General features: G+C 42.4%; 1 protein-coding gene across 1 annotated transcript; it reads right to left on the bottom strand.

Moving 5' to 3' along the window:
- Nucleotides 1–15,119: 15,119 nt before the first annotated feature.
- LOC130736303 (uncharacterized) lies at nucleotides 15,120–15,950 on the bottom strand. The gene has a single exon (XM_057588144.1). The coding sequence runs from the start codon at nucleotides 15,948–15,950 to the stop codon at nucleotides 15,120–15,122; it is 831 nt and encodes a 276-aa protein (XP_057444127.1).
- Nucleotides 15,951–17,426: the final 1,476 nt, after the last annotated feature.

The raw sequence follows: 17,426 nt of genomic DNA, 5'->3' as shown, positions 1-17,426 counted from the left end.
GAGGATCCTAAGGTATCTGAAAGGTACCACTAACCTTGGCTTGATGTATAAGAAAACATCAGAGTATAAGCTTTCAGGTTATTGTGATGCTGATTATGCTGGAGATAGAACAGAGAGAAAAAGCACTTCTGGAAATTGTCAATTTCTGGGAAGCAACTTAGTCTCATGGGCAAGCAAGAGGCAATCAACCATTGCACTATCAACTGCAGAGGCAGAATATATCTCAGCAGCAATATGCAGCACTCAGATGCTCTGGATGAAACATCAGCTTGAGGATTATCAAATCCTTGAGAGCAATATCCCAATCTATTGTGATAACACTGCTGCAATTTCATTGAGTAAGAATCATATCTTACATTCAAGGGCAAAGCACATTGAGGTAAAGTATCACTTTATTAGAGATTATGTACAGAAGGGCGTACTTCTTCTGAAGTTTGTTGATACTGACCATCAATGGGCAGATATCTTTACAAAGCCCTTAGCAGAGGATAGATTTAATTTCATTCTGAAAAATCTGAATATGGACTTTTGTCCAGCATGAAGATGGATCAGAACCTCTGACTATGATGCTTCTTCATCAGAAGATGTCTAGTCCAGAAGGTAACTCTATCAGAGTTTATGTACCCATTGGTGCTGACTCTGAAGCTGAGACAGTAAACGTGTGTCAGTATCTCTGATACATAGTTCCTTGTGCCCGTGCTGACAGTCTGTTGTAATGAGTGTTGATGTGCTTCTCTCCTGCGTGTGATAGGTGTATTTACTGTTACTAACATGTCTTTAATTTTTAACCGTTGATTTTAAAATTGCTTTTTGAATCAACAACGGTTATTTGTTAAAACCCATTATACACACATGTTCTCCTACACTTACGGTTTTGCAACCAGGTTCCCTCATATGGTAGTAGGTCAAGCTACAGGCCAATTGGGCCCTGAAAATACAAATCAAGGTCAAGCGGCAGAGAAGATGATTCCGATCGCAGAACGGGGCTGTGCCGTTCACTGCGTTTATGCTCCGGAAGAACTCCAAGTGCTTGCAGAATGGAGATTCGACCTGGATAACATTGCTGCAAATGGGTATGACCTGCGTCCTGAAGTTCAAGCTCAGGGATGGGAAGAGTACTTCAACAGGCTCAGAGGACCAATTTATGACAAATTGGTCAAGGAATTCTGGAAGTATGCCGACTGCGATGACACTCAAGTGGTCTCCTACATTGCTGGAAGGAGAATAATCATCACTGAGAAGTCCATTGTGAATCTGCCGGGTGCAGACACTGGAACTGGGTATCGATTTCAACTTACTGAATCGAAGCTGAAACCCATAACCAAGGATGAAACCAATAAGGCTCTCTACACCACCTACAAACCGGGCAAGAGTGACTACAAGGTGGTGGATCTTCATCCCAAACTCAGAATCTGGCACAAGGCCAGAAGGCAATGTTATTCTTCTGCCAGAAGGCGATGTTATTCTTCATTCAGGATAAGAAGAAGTTCTGCCTCCCTTTCTTCTGGTTCTCTTACCTGAAGGAATGTATCAGGAAGTCAAGAACCACTGCCTCCATCAAGTCTGCCATCAAGTACTTCCCCTTTGGGAGACTTCTATCAGATCTCTTCATTGAGAGTAAATTCGTAGAAGATCTGATCAATGCAGGATGCACAGAGGATCTGTCCACAATAGTCAGTGATGTCTTCACAGCCACATCCTTGAAGAAGATGGGCTTGATCAAGAAGAAAATTGCCCCTGCTCATGAAGATACATCTGCTGAAATCAGACAAAGAAGGGTGCCTCTGAATGATTTCCCTTTGTGGACCCAAGCAGACAACCTAGAGGCTATTTTGTGCTACATTGATGGTCTGAAGCAACAAGGGTATGAGATTGATGTAGATGAGTTCTTCAGAAGATTGCCACTAGCTCCAGAGTTTGATTCTCCTCCCAAGAGGAAAGTTAAGAGGAAGATGGTCTTGGAAGAATCCTCTGAGGAATCTGATGTTCCTCTGAAAAGGAAGAAGAAGGATGACCAGCCTAAGAGGAAACATGCTGAAACCACCAAGCCAGATGATGGTGATGATGGTGATAATGAAGATGGTCCTTCTCCTCCCAAGAAGAAGAAGAAACAAGTCAGAATCGTGGTGAAGCCGACACGTGTGGAACCTGCAGCTGCAGTCATCAGGATGGAGACTTCTGCCAGAGTGACTCGTTCTGCCGTGCGTACAAGTAAGTCTGCTATCATTGAATCTGATGATGATTTAAATTCTATTGATGCACTTCCCATTTCTACCCTCCTTAAACGCACCTCCACCCAACTCACTACTATCACAGAGTCTCAACCAACTGCACAAATCACATCTCCACCTAATTCCCCAAGGTCTTCATTTTTCCAACCTTCCCAGCAAGAAGCCCCTCTGTGGAATATGCTTCAGAAACCACATCCAGACGAACCAACCTCACCCATTACAATCCAACAAGAACCCATAATTCTTGAACCCTCTAAACATGAACCAATCATTCCTGCACAACCAGAACATGAACCCAGAACGTCTGATCTGTTCCCAGAGCATCAGAACGTCCGGTTGCTAGAACCACTGATACAGATTCTTCAACTGCCCATACTCCTGTATCATTCCCAACCAACGTTGCTGACTCCTCACCTTCCAATAACTCTGAGTCACTTCGTAAATTCATGGAAGTCAGAAAAGAAAAAGTGTCTGCCATCCCAAAGTACTACCTTACGGTACCCAGCCCTAGGAGATACCCTGGACCTAGACCAGAACGTCTAGTTGACTCAGATGATCCTATCCCGGCTGACCCTTTACATGAGGCAGACCCTTTGGCTCAACAAGCTCAACCTGACCCTTTCCATCAAGAGCCAGTTCAACCAGAACCAGAACACTCTGTGTTTAACCACTCTTCGGTTAGATCACCACATCCTCTGGTTGAAACTTCTGAACCACACCTTGGAGCCTCTGAACCACATATTCAAACCTTTAACATTGGCTCTCCTCAAGGTGCTTCTGAGGCAAACAGTAGCAATCACCCAACCTCTCCTGAAACCAACCTCTCCATAGTTCCCTACACTTACCTCAGACCAACCTCTCTCTCTGAGTGCATTAATGTTTTTAATCATGAAGCTTCATTGATGCTACGCAATGTGCAAGGTCACACTGACCTGAGTGAGAATGCTGAATCTGTTGTTGAAGAGTGGAATAATCTGAGTACTTGGTTAGTAGCTCAGGTTCCTATTATGATGAGGCATCTGACTGCAGAAAGGGATCAGAGGATTAAGGCTGCTAGGCAGCGGTTTACAAGGAGAGTGGCTCTGCATGAACAACAACAAAGAAATAAGCTACTTGAAGTTGTTGAAGAGGCCAGAAGAAAGACAGAGCAAGCAGAGGAAGCTGCACGACAAGCAGCTGCACAAGCTGAACAAGCAAGATTAGAAGTTGAGAGACTTGAAGCTGAAGCTGAAGCCCTTAGATGCCAAGCTCTTGCACCAGTGGTCTTTACTCCTGCTGCTTCTGCTTCCATTCCAGATTCGCAGGCATCCAGAGGGTGCAACGACCATCGCGGAGCTGACACGGACACTGCTGGAAGAGGACCTGCGTCCAGAGGTGAAGAGAGACCTGAGGGAATTTCTTGCCTTCGTGGAGGAGGTGCAAGAACTCAGCCGGCTTGAACTCAAGCTGCTGGAAGAAAAAGAGAGTTTGGAAGAGAAGCTCAATACCGCAGAAGAGATTCTGGAGAGGGATGAGCGAAGGGACAGGCTCAACAACATCCAGCATGCACTGGAGCGTCTGGAGAAGGATAGGTCAGAGCAGCGCCAGGAGTGCAGAAGAATGAGGAGGGATCCTCCATTCTAGACTTAGGGAAAGAATGGATGATGTAAACATAAAGAATGTATGATGTAAACAGAAAAATATTATGAATAAAAGGATTTTTGCAAACATATGTGACACAAATATATATAGATATGCATAGTAATCACAAACGAACAAAGTAGAATAAGTAAATAAAAAGAAACAGAGTTTAACAAAAATAAAACAACGTTAAAGAAAAAGAAAAACGAAGAGATCCTAAAGCTAAGGTTTATCAGTTCGTCGCAGAAGTTCCATCATCATGTGCTTCATTTCGATCAGCATGGATTCATGAATGTCAAGACGCTGTTCCATGATGTCGAGTCTGGATGAGCTTGACTGAGCAGAACCGGAAGGAACATTCTGAGCAGCTTGAGAATCTGGAATGGAAGCAGAAGCAGCAGGAGTAAACACTACTGGTGCAAGTGCTTGGCATCTAAGAGCTTCAGCCTCAGCCTCAAGTCGTTCTGCCTCTAATCGGGCTTGTTCAGCTTGAGCTGCTGCTTGACGTGCAGCTTCTTCTGCTTGAGCTTTCTTTCTCTTGGCTTCTTCAATAGCTTCGAGAAGCTTATGTCTCTGTTCTTTTTCATGAAGAGCCACCCTTCGAGCAAACCTTTGCTTTGCAGCCTCAATGCTCTGACTTCCCTCTGTATGCAGGAGCTGCATCATAATTGGAACTTGAGCCACTAGCCAAGTGCCCAGATTGTTCCACTCATCAGCCACACGTTCAGCATTCTCACTGAGGTCAGTCTGACCGTGCACATTGCGTAGCATCATAGAAGCTTCATGATAGAAAGTATTGATGCACTCAGAGAGAGATGTGGGTCGGAGGTGAGTGTAGGGAATTATGGAGAGGTTGGGTTCAGGAGAGGCTGGGTGATTGCTGCTGTGAGCTTCAGAGGCACCTTGTGGAGAGCCAATGTTAAACGTTTGAGCATTGGGTTCAGAGGTTCCAAGGTGAGGTTCTGAAGTTTCAATCAGAGGATGGGGTGACCTAACCGAGGATTGGTTAGATACTGATTGTTCGGGTTCAGGTTCTGGTTGAATAGGCTCGTGTTGGTCTGGGGCAGGGTGAGCTTGTTGAGCCAAAGGGTCTGCCTCTTGTATAGGATTGGCCAAGATAGGTTCATCTGGGTCAACTAGACGTTCAGGTCTAGGGCCAGGATATCTCCTAGGGCTTGGACAGGTGAGGTAATACTCTTCTAAGGTAGACACCTTTTCTTTTCTGACCTCCATGAATTTTCTAATGGATTCAGAGTTATTGGAGGGAGAAGAATCAGCAACATTGGTTGGGAAGGATACAGGTGTAAAGGCTGTGGAAGAGTCTGTATCCGTGGGTTTGAGAGCCAGACGTTCTGATGCTCTTGGGACAGAGTGATCAGAGGTTCTGGGCTCAGGTTCTGTGTGGGTAGGCTCTGGTTGGGCATGAATGATGGGTTCAGGAGATAATGGGTTGTACTGAATGGTAAAGGGAGAGGTAGGTTCTTCTAACCTGCTTCTTCTTCTTCTTGGGAGGACCATCCTCATTATCACTATCATCACCATCATCAGGCTTTCTCTTCTTCTTTTTGACCAGAGGAACATCTGATTCCTCAGAAGATTCTTCTAGGATCATCTTCCTCTGAGCTTTCTTCTTGGGAGGAGAAGGAAACTCTGGAGCTGGCGGCAGTCTGCTGAAGAATTCATCAAGATCAATTTCGAATCCTTGAGCCCTTAGGTCTTCAACATAGCACCTAATGGCGTCAGGATTATCTGCCTGAGTCCACAGAGGGTAGTCATTCAGAGGCATCCTTCTACTTCTGATCTCAGAAGATGTGTCTTCACGAGCAGGGGCGATTTTCTTCTGGACCAAACCCATCTTCTTCAGAGAATTTGCAGTGAAGACATCACTAACAATGGTGGTCAGATCCTCTACACATCCAGCATGGACCAGATCTTGCACCAGGTTGCTTTCAATGAAAAAGTCTGAGAGCAGTCTCCCAAAGGGGATGTACTTGATTGCTGACTTGATGGAGGCAGTGGTGCGAGACTTCCGGATACATTCCTTCAAGTAGGAGAACAGGAAGTAGGGAAGGCAGATCTTCTTCTGGTCTTGGATGAAGAACAACATCACCTTCTGGTTGAAGTTGATGTAGTCTGGAGAACTGCCCTTTGGTCTCTGGTTTATGCAATGGAGCAGGATCTTGTGCCAGATTCTGAGCTTGGGATGAAGATCCATCACCTTGTAAGTCGTCTTGCCCGGTTTGTAATTGGTGTACAGGGCCTCGTTGATTGTATTCTTGGTGCTGGGTTTCAGCTTCGATTCCGTGAGTTGGAAACGATACCCAAAAGCAGTGTCTGCACCCAGCAAATTCACGAAAGACTTCTCCGTGATGATGATCTTTCTGCCAAGAACGTGAGATACCACCTGAGTATCATCACTGTCGGCGTGCTTCCAGAATTCCTTTACCAGTCTATCATACACCGGTCCTCGAAGTCTGTTGAAGTAATTTCCCCAACCTTGAACTTGGACTTCAGGACGAAGATCATACCCATTTGTAGCCAGGTTGTCGAGGTCGAATCTCCATTCTGCCAGGACTTGAAGTTCCTCAGGAGCAAACACGCAGTGAACGGCACAGCCCCGTTCTGCAATTGGAACAATCTGCTCTTGAGCTTGACCTTGATCTTGGGTCGGATTCTCAGGGCCCCTTTGACCCGTTGCTAGACCGACTACCATGTGAGGGAACTGAGGTGCATCTGCAGTAGATCTTCTGGTTTGACTCACCATTTTTTGAAGCGGTTGAAGGTTTGAGGTAGAAGATGAAGGTTGAAAGATGAAGAGAGATCGAGAGAGAAAACGAGGATAAGCGGTTTTTGAAAAGCAGAGAGAGCGAGAGTAAAAACCGGAAGTGAAAGAGATCGTGTGTGTATAGTGGGTTTTGACAAATAACCGTTGTTGATTCAAAAAGCAATTTAAGATCAACGGTTGAAAATTAAAGATAGATAGTAACAGTAAATACACAAATCACACTCAGGAGAGAAGCACATCTACACGCAATCATAACAGACTGTCACACGGGCACAAGGAACTATGCATCAGAAATACTGACACACGTGTTGTTGTCTCAGCTTCAGAGTCAGTACCAGTGGGTACACACACTCTGATTGAGTTACCTTCTGGACTAGACATCTTCTGATCAAGAAGTATCATAGTCAGAGGTTCTGATCCATCTTCACTCTGGACAAAAGTCCATGTTTAGATTTTTCAGAATAAAATTAAATCTATCCTCTGCTAAGGGCTTTGTAAAGATATCTGCCCATTGATGGTCAGTATCAACAAACTTCAGAAGAAGTACGCCCTTCTGTACATAATCTCTAATAAAGTGATACTTTACCTCAATGTGCTTTGCCCTTGAATGCAGGATAGGATTCTTACTCAATGAGATTGCAGCAGTGTTATCACAATAGATTGGGATATTGCTCTCAAGGATCTGATAATCCTCCAGCTGATGTTTCATCCAGAGCATCTGAGTGCTGCATATTGCTGCTGAGATATATTCTGCCTCTGCAGTTGATAGTGCAATGGTTGATTGCCTCTTGCTTGCCCATGAGACTAGATTGCTTCCCAGAAATTGACAATTTCCAGAAGTACTTTTTCTCTCTGTTCTATCTCCAGCATAATCAGCATCACAGTAACCTGAAAGCTTATACTCTGATGTTTTCTTATACATCAAGCCAAGGTTAGTGGTGCCTTTCAGATACCTTAGGATCCTCTTAATAGCAGTTAAGTGGGTTTCCCTTGGATCTGATTGGAAACGAGCACATAAATGAACACTAAATAGTATGTCTGGCCTAGATGCAGTTAAGTATAGAAGTGAACCTATCATGCCACGATAGAGCTTCTGACATACTTTACCACTTTTATCTTCTTTCTCCAGAATGCATGTAGGATGCATTGGAGTCTTGGCCACTGTAGATTCCAGCATATTGAACTTCTTCAGAAGTTCTTTAGTGTACTTGCTCTGATGGATATATGTTCCTTCTGGTGTTTGATCAACTTGTATTCCCAGAAAGTACTTTAATTCTCCCATCATACTCATCTCGAATTCAGCCTGCATCATCTCAGAAAATTCTTTGCATAGAGATTGATTAGCAGAACCAAATATAATATCATCAACATAAATTTGCACAATTAAGATATCATCTTTATAAGTCTTGCAAAAAAGATTTGTATCTACTTTACCCCTTACAAACTCATTCTCCAGAAGGAATGAGCTGAGTCTCTCATACCATGCTCTGGGAGCTTGCTTCAGACCGTAGAGTGATTTCTTCAATTTGAACACATGGTCTGGTTTCTTCTCATCTTCAAAACCTGGGGGTTGATGAACATAGACTTCCTCTGAGATATAACCATTTAGGAAGGCACACTTTACGTCCATCTGATGTAGAACTATGTTGTGATTTACTGAGAAAGAGATCAACAGTCTGATTGCCTCCAGTCTTGCTACTGGAGCAAATGTTTCAGTGTAGTCTATTCCTTCCTGCTGGCTGTAGCCTTGAGCAACTAGCCTTGCCTTGTTTCTGACTACATCTCCTTTCTCATTCAGCTTGTTTCTGAATACCCATTTCGTTCCAATAACATGGACACTCTCAGGCTTCTTCACTAAGCTCCAAACATCGTTCTTGGAAAATTGATTCAATTCTTCTTCCATGGCCAGAATCCAATCCTTGTCCTGAAGAGCTTCATCTATGGACTTGGGTTCAATTAAGGACACCAATCCTTTCAGACTGAGCAAGGTCTCTTCAGAGGGTCTGAAGGCAGATCTGGTTCTGACTGGTTCGTCTTTGTTGCCCAGAATCAATTCCTTAGGGTGAGCTGCAGTGATTCTGCTCTTCTTCAGAGTTTTTGAGTTAGAGGGACCAGCTTCTTCCTCTGGTTCATCTTCCTCTGGCTCAACTTCCTCTGGAGCTTTGCCTTTGTCAGAAACATTAATGCTTAAATCTGCAAACTTTTCAACTAGCTTTGACTGGTTAGAGTCAAGCTTATCATCAAATCTAACATGAATAGATTCTTCAATAGTCTTAGCATCAGTATTATAAAATCTAAAACCTTTAGATCTCTCAGAGTAACCGAGTAATAGACACTTAGAAGACTTAGCATCAAATTTATGCAATCTATCCTTAGTATTGAGAACATAACAAACACAGCCAAAAGGATGAAAATAAGAAATGTTGGGTTTTATGTTCTTCCACAATTCATAAGGAGTCTTATTCAGAATTGGTCTCACAGAGATTCTGTTCTGAATGTAACATGTTGTATTTACTGCCTCTGCCCAAAAGTGCTTAGCCATGCCAGTTTCTTGGAGCATGGTTCTAGCCATCTCCTGAAGAGTTCTGTTCTTCCTCTCAACAACACCGTTTTGTTGAGGAGTTCTGGGACAAGAGAAATCATGTGCAATTCCATAGGAATCAAACAGACTCTCAAACTTGTCATTCTCAAACTCTCCACCATGGTCACTTCTGACACGCACAATCCTACAAGCCTTCTCGTTTTGCACTTGAGCAATGAAGGTAGAGAACACAGCATGAGACTCATCCTTGCGGGTTAGAAACTTTACCCATGTCCAGCGGCTATAGTCATCAACGATAACCATCCCATATCTCTTGCCACCTATAGACTCAGTTTTCACTGGTCCAAAAAGGTCGATATGCAGAAGTTCTAACGGCCTTGAGGTTGAGACAACATTCTTTGCCTTGAAAGGGACTATTGTGAATTTGCCTTTCTGACATGCTTCACAAAGAGCGTCTGAAGCGAACTTCAGATTGGGTAAGCCCCTGACAAGGTTTAGCTTGCTCAGCTGAGAAATCTTTCTCATACTGGCATGCCCTAACCGTCTATGCCATACCCACTGCTCTTCATTAACAGACAGAAGGCACTTCACATTCTGAGCCTCCAACTCAGATAATCTGATCTTATAAATGTTGTTCTTCCTCTTGCTGTTAAACAGAACAGAGCCATCGATTTGACTTACAGCCCGGCAGGACTTTTGATTGAATATAACATCATAACCCTTGTCAGCTAATTGACTTATAGACAATAAGTTATGTGTTAAGCCGTCTACCAATAACACATTATCAATGCATGGACTACTATCTACACAAATAGTACCAGTACCAACAATTTTACCCTTTTCATTTCCTCCAAAGCCAACTTCGCCTCCAGGCTTAAGTTTCAGCTCTCGGAACATACGCCTTTCTCCCGTCATGTGACGCGAGCATCCACTGTCCAGATACCATGATTGGTGTTTCAGTGGAGCTATCAAGGATATCTGCAACATAGATAATCTTGTCCTTAGGTACCCACTTTCTGGGTCCTTTCTTGTTAGTTACCCCAGAGGTTCTGATCACCTTGGGTGTCTCAACATGATATTTTAAAGGAATATTTGCATGATATTTAGTCATAGAGAAAGATCCCTTTTTAAGAGGGTTTTTAGCAACTTTAGCAGGTACAGGATCAGGCAATATGGTACCAGAGGGAACAAAGCATTCATATAAGGATTTAGCTTTAGACACAGAGGGCTCATTTCTAATTGGTTTAGAATAGCCAATGCCATGCATTCCATTTCTGCTTACGCCATAGATCATTGAAGCCATTAAGCTTCTATCCACGCTTTTAGCTAGGAATCTTTGAAAAGACTTTTCATACTTAGATTCATTTCTACAATCAGAGGCATCACAGGCAACAATTTCTTCTAACTTAGCAATCTGGTTCTTTAGCATAGAGTTAGAATTGATCAAGGCATGATTATCATTTTTCAAATCAGAAATAATTTTCTCATGTTCAGAAGGAGTCTTGGAAACAGCAGATAAGTTCTTTTTCAGCTTCTTATGCTTAGACAATAAGGAGTTATACTTATCCATAATATCAGACAATGCATGTTTCAGTTCAGAGGTAGAGAAAGAAGCGAATACCTCATTTTCGTCGTCTGAGTTAGGATTTCCTTCTGATTCTGAGTCAGAGTCAACAACTCTCTTTGACTCTGCTTCCTTGTCTTTGACAATAGCCATGAGTCCTTGGACTTCACCATCAGAGTCAACATCCTCTGACTCTGATTCATCAAAGGTTACCATCAGACTCTTCTTTGTCTTGAAGTGCTTCTTTGGCTTCTTGTCCTTCTTCAACTTTGGACAATCACTTTTGTAGTGCCCTGATTCTTTGCACTCAAAGCATGTGACTTCCTTGATTGAAGACTTCTTCTGGCCTGAGGACTCATACTTTCCTTTTGCCTTTCCAGAGCCTTTGTACTTGCTCTGCCTGTGCTTCCAGATGCGGTTGAGTCTCTTGGAGATCAGAGTCAGCTCATCTTCATCAGAATCTTCTGATGCTTCTTCAGATTCCTCTTCTTCAGCTTGAAGAGCTTTTGACTTCTCAACCTTAGCCTTTTCAGATTTAGATTTCAAGGCTATGGACTTTTTCCTCAGATCTTGCATCTCTGAGCGCTTCAGCTCATGGCATTTCAAGATGCTGATGAGTTCTTCTAAACTCATATTCTCAACGTCTCTCGTGAGCTCTATTGAAGTCACTAAAGGCATCCAACTTTCAGGAAGACACCTGATGACCCTTATGACATGATCTTTTGTTGTGTAGCTCTTGTTGAGAGGTCGTATGCCAGCTACAAGCAACTGAAATCTGGAGAACATTTCTTCAATTGACTCATTTGGCTCCATGATGAAGGATTCATACTTTTGGATCAAAGACAATGCCTTTGATTCTTTGACTTTCTTGTTTCCTTCATGAGACATCTTCAGAGATTCGAAAATGCCTTTCGCAAACTCACGATCTGTAATCTTCTGGTACTCTTCATAGGAAATAGCACTTAGAAGAATTGCTCTTGCTTTGTGATGTTGTGAGTACAGCTTCTTTTGATCTGCAGTCATCTCTGACCTTGGGATCTTCTTGCCATCTGTATCAACTGGACGCTCGTAGCCATCCACAATAATATCCCAGAGATCTGCATCGAAACCCAGAAAGAAACTTTCCAGTCTATCTTTCCAATATTCGAACCTTTGACCGTCGAACATAGGAGGCTTTGCATTGTAACCATCTCTTTGAGTTTCACTGGTGGTGGCAGCCATTGTTTTTCACACCGGCCCGGATCACTGAACACTGTTAGGTGTGGTAAACAGAACTTGCGCTCTGATACCAATTGAAGGTATGAAAAACGGTAGAAAGGGGGGGTTTGAATAACGTTTTCAGTATAAAACTTTCACCTTAAAGATTTTGACAAATCTTTCGAGAACTTAAGTGCTAAAGATAAGAGATAGAAAAGCACACAAGGATTTTATCCTGGTTCACTTGATAAATCACTCAAGCTACTCCAGTCCACCCGTTAAGGTGATTTCTTCCTTCTTAGAATGAAGGTAATCCACTAATCAGGTAAGAGTTACAACTGCACTTGAAACCTACAAGTGACTAACAATTACACTGACTTAGCTCACACTAAGATTCACTCTCTTAGTCTTCTCTAGGATCCGATCAACCTTGATCTCCTAAAGGAACTAAACAAACTGTTTATCAAAGAATTGTTTACAAGAGATTTGCTTCTAAAAAGCTAATAGTAAACTCAATGAATTTTAGATGAAAGAAAGCTTAGAAGAATTTAAGTTTGTCTTGCGCGTATGTGAATGCTTCTAGCCGTTTCTTTCAGTCTTCAGCCTCTTTATATACTCCAAGGATTAGGGTTGAGCGTTGCATGGGAAATGCTACCGTTGGAGGGCAGTTCTGGAAAATCCAGCTTCTGCTGTGTCTGAGACTGTTAGGTAGGTCGTCAGGATAGTACAGTTGCTTTTGTACTTGGATAGCGACGCGACCTTTAAACCTAGGAGACTTCTGATCAGGGGAATGCTTCATATTGGAACTTGTGAAGCCGGTTGATCAGAGTTAGAGGGAAAGCCCAGATCCTCTGACCATTGTTTCTTCTTATTCTGAACTCAGAGGGAAGAACATGGTCTTCAGAGTATCTTGCTTCTGGACATCAGAACTTCACTAATCAGCTTCTGGATCTTCAGAGTCTTCTACACCATCAGAATATCTGAGCCTTCAGTGTTTCTTGGTTATCAGACTTTCTGGATCTTCAGAGCTTCTAGTGACTGAGTCCTCATCAGAGTTTGTATAACTTCAGAACTTCTGAAGCTTTTCCACTGTTCATACTGAACATGGTGAATGCGAAAGCGTTGCTTGGGTTGCTCTTTATACACAGTGCTTCTGATTTGTGTGAGATTGAGTTGAGGTCAGAGCCTGTAAATAGCACACTCAGAAAAACACGTTAGAGTACCACAATTGTTCATATCAAAAGGTTAACTTGTAATCATCAAAACATAGAGTTGTACTACTAGATCAAAACTTGATCTTACACACATGGATACGCAATGATCCACAAATCACAATTCTCACGGTGACCGCAGTCAACCAATTCACGAGGATCCACTGATCCACAAATTCTCCCTCGCGTGCAATGTAAGACCCAAGTTTTTAAGCTTAGAATAAGTGGAAGAGATTTCCATTTACGATTAGGCTTGACGTATCGTGAAGGAAAAACCTGAACAAGAGTTTATCGAATGAAATAAATTTATGAAGGAGAAAGTTCAGGAAAAGTCTAAGGATTGTATCCGAATCGATAAAAGGTATAGCACGATCGATTCACTTAAGCCTAGGACAAGAACCTTAGGAAAAGACTAAGTTCCACCCTTGGAACACTGTAGGAATTTATTCCAAAAAAAACTTCAGAGAAATGTTAGAACTTCTCTTTTTCCATATATCACAATCGTTTCGAGGCGAAACTCTAGAATCTACGAACGTCCGATTCTAATCATCGGAAGTTTGCCGAAACCAAAACCCTGGTATTTCAAAACCCTAGAATCAACCGACAATGAAGACTTTTTCTATTCAGAGCTTCAAATGAAGATTCTACACGCGTACACCCATTTCTCTCGATGATTTCAATCTTTCTTCAGAAGGAAGTTTTCTATTCCGACATCCGATGCAAAAAGCAACTTATCGGGTAAACTAGTTTTACACCGACTTTGCATTAGTCGCCTAAAATACAAGGGAACCTCTTTTTAGTTTTGGAATTCTTTCGCCAAAACGTATCTTAGAATTCACGGAGAATGAAGCCGGAAAAATCAGAATCGTGAAACTTTCATTTTCCGCACTATTGATTTAAAGTCACTAAAGTGGCACCACCGAAATCGGGGTGTTACATGCAAGCTACCGTTAGTCTCTAACGGCACCATCATTCTCATGGCCCATAGTCTTCACTAGACCTATGACCGATTTATCACATTTACTTGCAAGCGAGTTAAAATCTCATTCTCTTTGTATTTAAGGCTCTAAGGTCAGTCCTAGAGTCTTCTCAACTTTAATGACAATAATAAACATGACGACAATAGATATTCACAACACCCATGGGAATTACAGCTAGGTGAGCGACCCATGGTTCCTCAGTCAGACAATATTCATATAGCATAGATATTCTTAATCATATTCACATGCTTTTCAAAAACATAGCTCATGCCAAATTATTCAAGCAAAGCCTCAAACGACTTGAGCATGAAATCAAAGAAAGAAATGCTCTGAACCCCTTGGAATTGGGTTCGGCCGAACCTATTTGAGGCCCTAGGGTTTTTTTTTTTTTTTTTTTTTCTTTGCTTCCATACAAGCCTTTGTCCAGCCCCAAATATCAACATGTTCACACAAAAATTCCAGAATTAAACATTCATCATTAATCATGTTGAAACAAGCACAATATGATCCAAAATTAGCAAGTAGTCATGGGATTTATGCATGAGATCATAGGACAATAGCAAGCACATCAAATAAAGGTTAATAGGCATGTATTTCACTGCACAAATTTCCAGCAACAAATATATTCACAAAACATCATGTGAAAACCTTCAAGATCATCACTTTTCCTCATAGAAATTCATGGCATCATCCTAGACATCTACCCGTTCCTAGGACCAGCCCTTACCTTGAATCCTTGTTCTGAAAAGAGAAAAGAATGCAGGTTGAAGTACTATTCCTTGCTGTCCAAGTCTCTTCCTCCCTTCTCCCACGCGATCTCTCTCTCGCACGGTCTCCCTCTCCCTCGCGCGAACACAACGAGCGGCGGTGATGGGGCTAGGGGCGGCGGCTCCTCCTTCTCTCACTTTTTCCCTCTGTGTTTTACGTGAATATGCTGTCGGTGCTGTTCTGTTTCTGAATGAGAGGAAAAAGAAGGGTTTCCCCCCCCCTTACATCCCATGCAACCCGCGGCCACGCATAACAAGTGGGCTAGGATTTTCCTTCTTTTCACTTAGGCCCAAACCCATATCTACCTTCACCTGGGTTACCTGATCAGAAGTGGTCTGATCTAGAATGGGTTGGATTTCAGGGTTTGGGAACACAAAGTCTGTTGAGTTAAATGGAGAGTATCTAGATAAAGAGACTTGTGATGATTCAGGTGAAGAGAGTGGAGGAAATACAACATTTAGTGGTGTAGGATTGAAGAGAGGAGAAGTGTGTGGGATTGGAGCGAGTATTTCATCTGGGGGTCCAGAAGTTCTTTCTTTCAGAACTTTTTGAAATTCTCTTTCACTGGAGGAGGTGTTCATGGGAGAAGATGTTTGAGGTAGTTCTGGGTTATTTGGGAAGGGAAGTTGGATAATTTGAGGAGTTGGGGCAGAGGATGCTTGGCGGATTTGATCTAGAAGATCTGGTTTAGGAGGTGGAGGAATGTGTTGTTCTAATGTTGTGGTGAGTGCGATAGAAGATGTGGAAATGGCAGAAGTAGATGGGATAAGAGTTGTGAGAGAAGGATATTTAGGGATTAAGGGTACAGTGAATGGAGGAAGTGTTTGAGTAGAAGAAGATGGAATGACATCAATATTAACAATAAAAGCAGAAGTTTGAGGCTTACTTGACTCCTTGGTGGAGGATCTGGTGATCCAAGGAGCCCGACTCTGAGTCAGATGGGGCTTAGCATCCTGCGTTTCTGCCTTTATCTTCTTGGTCTTCTTCTTTGGCTTCTTCTCAGCGTCAGCGTCAGAGTCTTGAGCCCTTTTCCTGGTGTGAGGTCTTGACATGTCAGGTGGACATTCTGGAAGAGAATTGAAGAATTCTTAAAAGTTCACATCCACCCCTTGTTCCCTCAGAAGATTAACATACTCCTGGATGGCATCTGTAGAACCTAGCTTTGTCCACAGAGGATAATCATCAATAGTGATAATCTTCTGGATGATTTCCTCTTGAGAATCATCAGAAGGAGGAACAACGATAGTTGTCACTATCTTCATCTTCTTCAAGTTCTTCACATTGAAGGCTTACCTAGAAGTTTCCGTCAGATCTTCTGTGCAAAGATGTCGGAGAGGATTTTCCCAAAGGGAATGTAGTATATTGCAGTCTTCTTCTCACTGCTCGTAGTTCTGGACTTCTTGATGCAATCCTTCAAGTAAGAGAAGATGAAGAAAGGTAGGCATAACTTCTTATTCTCCTTGATGAGAAAAATCATCAACTTCTGTGTGGCATTGATGTAGTCAGCAGAACTTGTCAGCGTCCTTGGATTGATGCAGGAGAGGATTGTTGTTACTTTTGGTTGTCTTGCATTTTGTCCAAAACAACCTGATGTCGAAGCAGATGCTGTGACATCGGCATTCGTGTAGCACAGGATATCAGTCCTTGACATAGAGTGCTTATGTGTGCCATGGAAATCTGCTGAAGAGTTTATTATGACTACTTCGTCTTTAGTAGCTATTTATGGGTTGGTTTTATTGTTGGAATAATCTCTGATTAAGGGATTGATTCCCTTTGTGTTTATGATGATTGACTTGTGAATGCAATCAATATTTATGGAAAATTGTGTTCTGATTTGTTGTTGTTGGACTACTGCTTCAGCTCTTGGGAAAACCTAGTGTGGTTGCTGAAGCTTATATATATTGAAGACCAAAAACGTGAAGACTACTGAAGCTATCGATTGAAATAGATCAAGTGTTTTAGGGTTGTGTTTTTGTGTTTGTCCTTGTATTCATTATGAACTCACCTTGCTCATTGATTCTATAAGGCAAGGTTGAGTTCTGTGTTCTTGAGTGTTAAAACTCTACTGATTGTTGTTCTTACCAATCACTGTGGCAGTGGTTGAGAGAAAGTGAGAGGGGCTCTCATACCTAGGTCGATATACTAGGTAGAAATACACTGGGTAGATTAGGAAGAGAACTATGAGCTGTGGGTTCATGAGTGTCTGTAGTTCCTAAATCTTGAGATAGTGGATATCCTTTCTTTGGGTGAAAACCCTCCAAACGTAGGTGAAGTTTCACCGAACTGAGTTAACAACTTTGGTGTTGTGTCTTGTTTATTTTATGCTTTTACTCCTTACTGTTGTACGATGGAAAGTTCGCATGACTGCTTTTCTTAAGTCAATTGACAATAAGACTTGGAAAGCGATTGTCAAAGGATGCAAGCATCCTACCAGGGAACAGAGTGAAGGAAACTCTACTGTGGCTACTGAGAAGCCTGAGGAAGAATGGACAAAAGAATAAGATGAAGCTGCTCTGGGAAACTCTAAA

The sequence above is a fragment of the Lotus japonicus genome, chromosome 2, assembly GCF_012489685.1.
Source record: "Lotus japonicus ecotype B-129 chromosome 2, LjGifu_v1.2".
Taxonomy (NCBI): Eukaryota; Viridiplantae; Streptophyta; class Magnoliopsida; order Fabales; family Fabaceae; genus Lotus; species Lotus japonicus.
The sequence above is the reverse complement of the archived record's forward strand: the minus strand, read 5'-3'. Positions and strand labels throughout refer to the sequence as shown.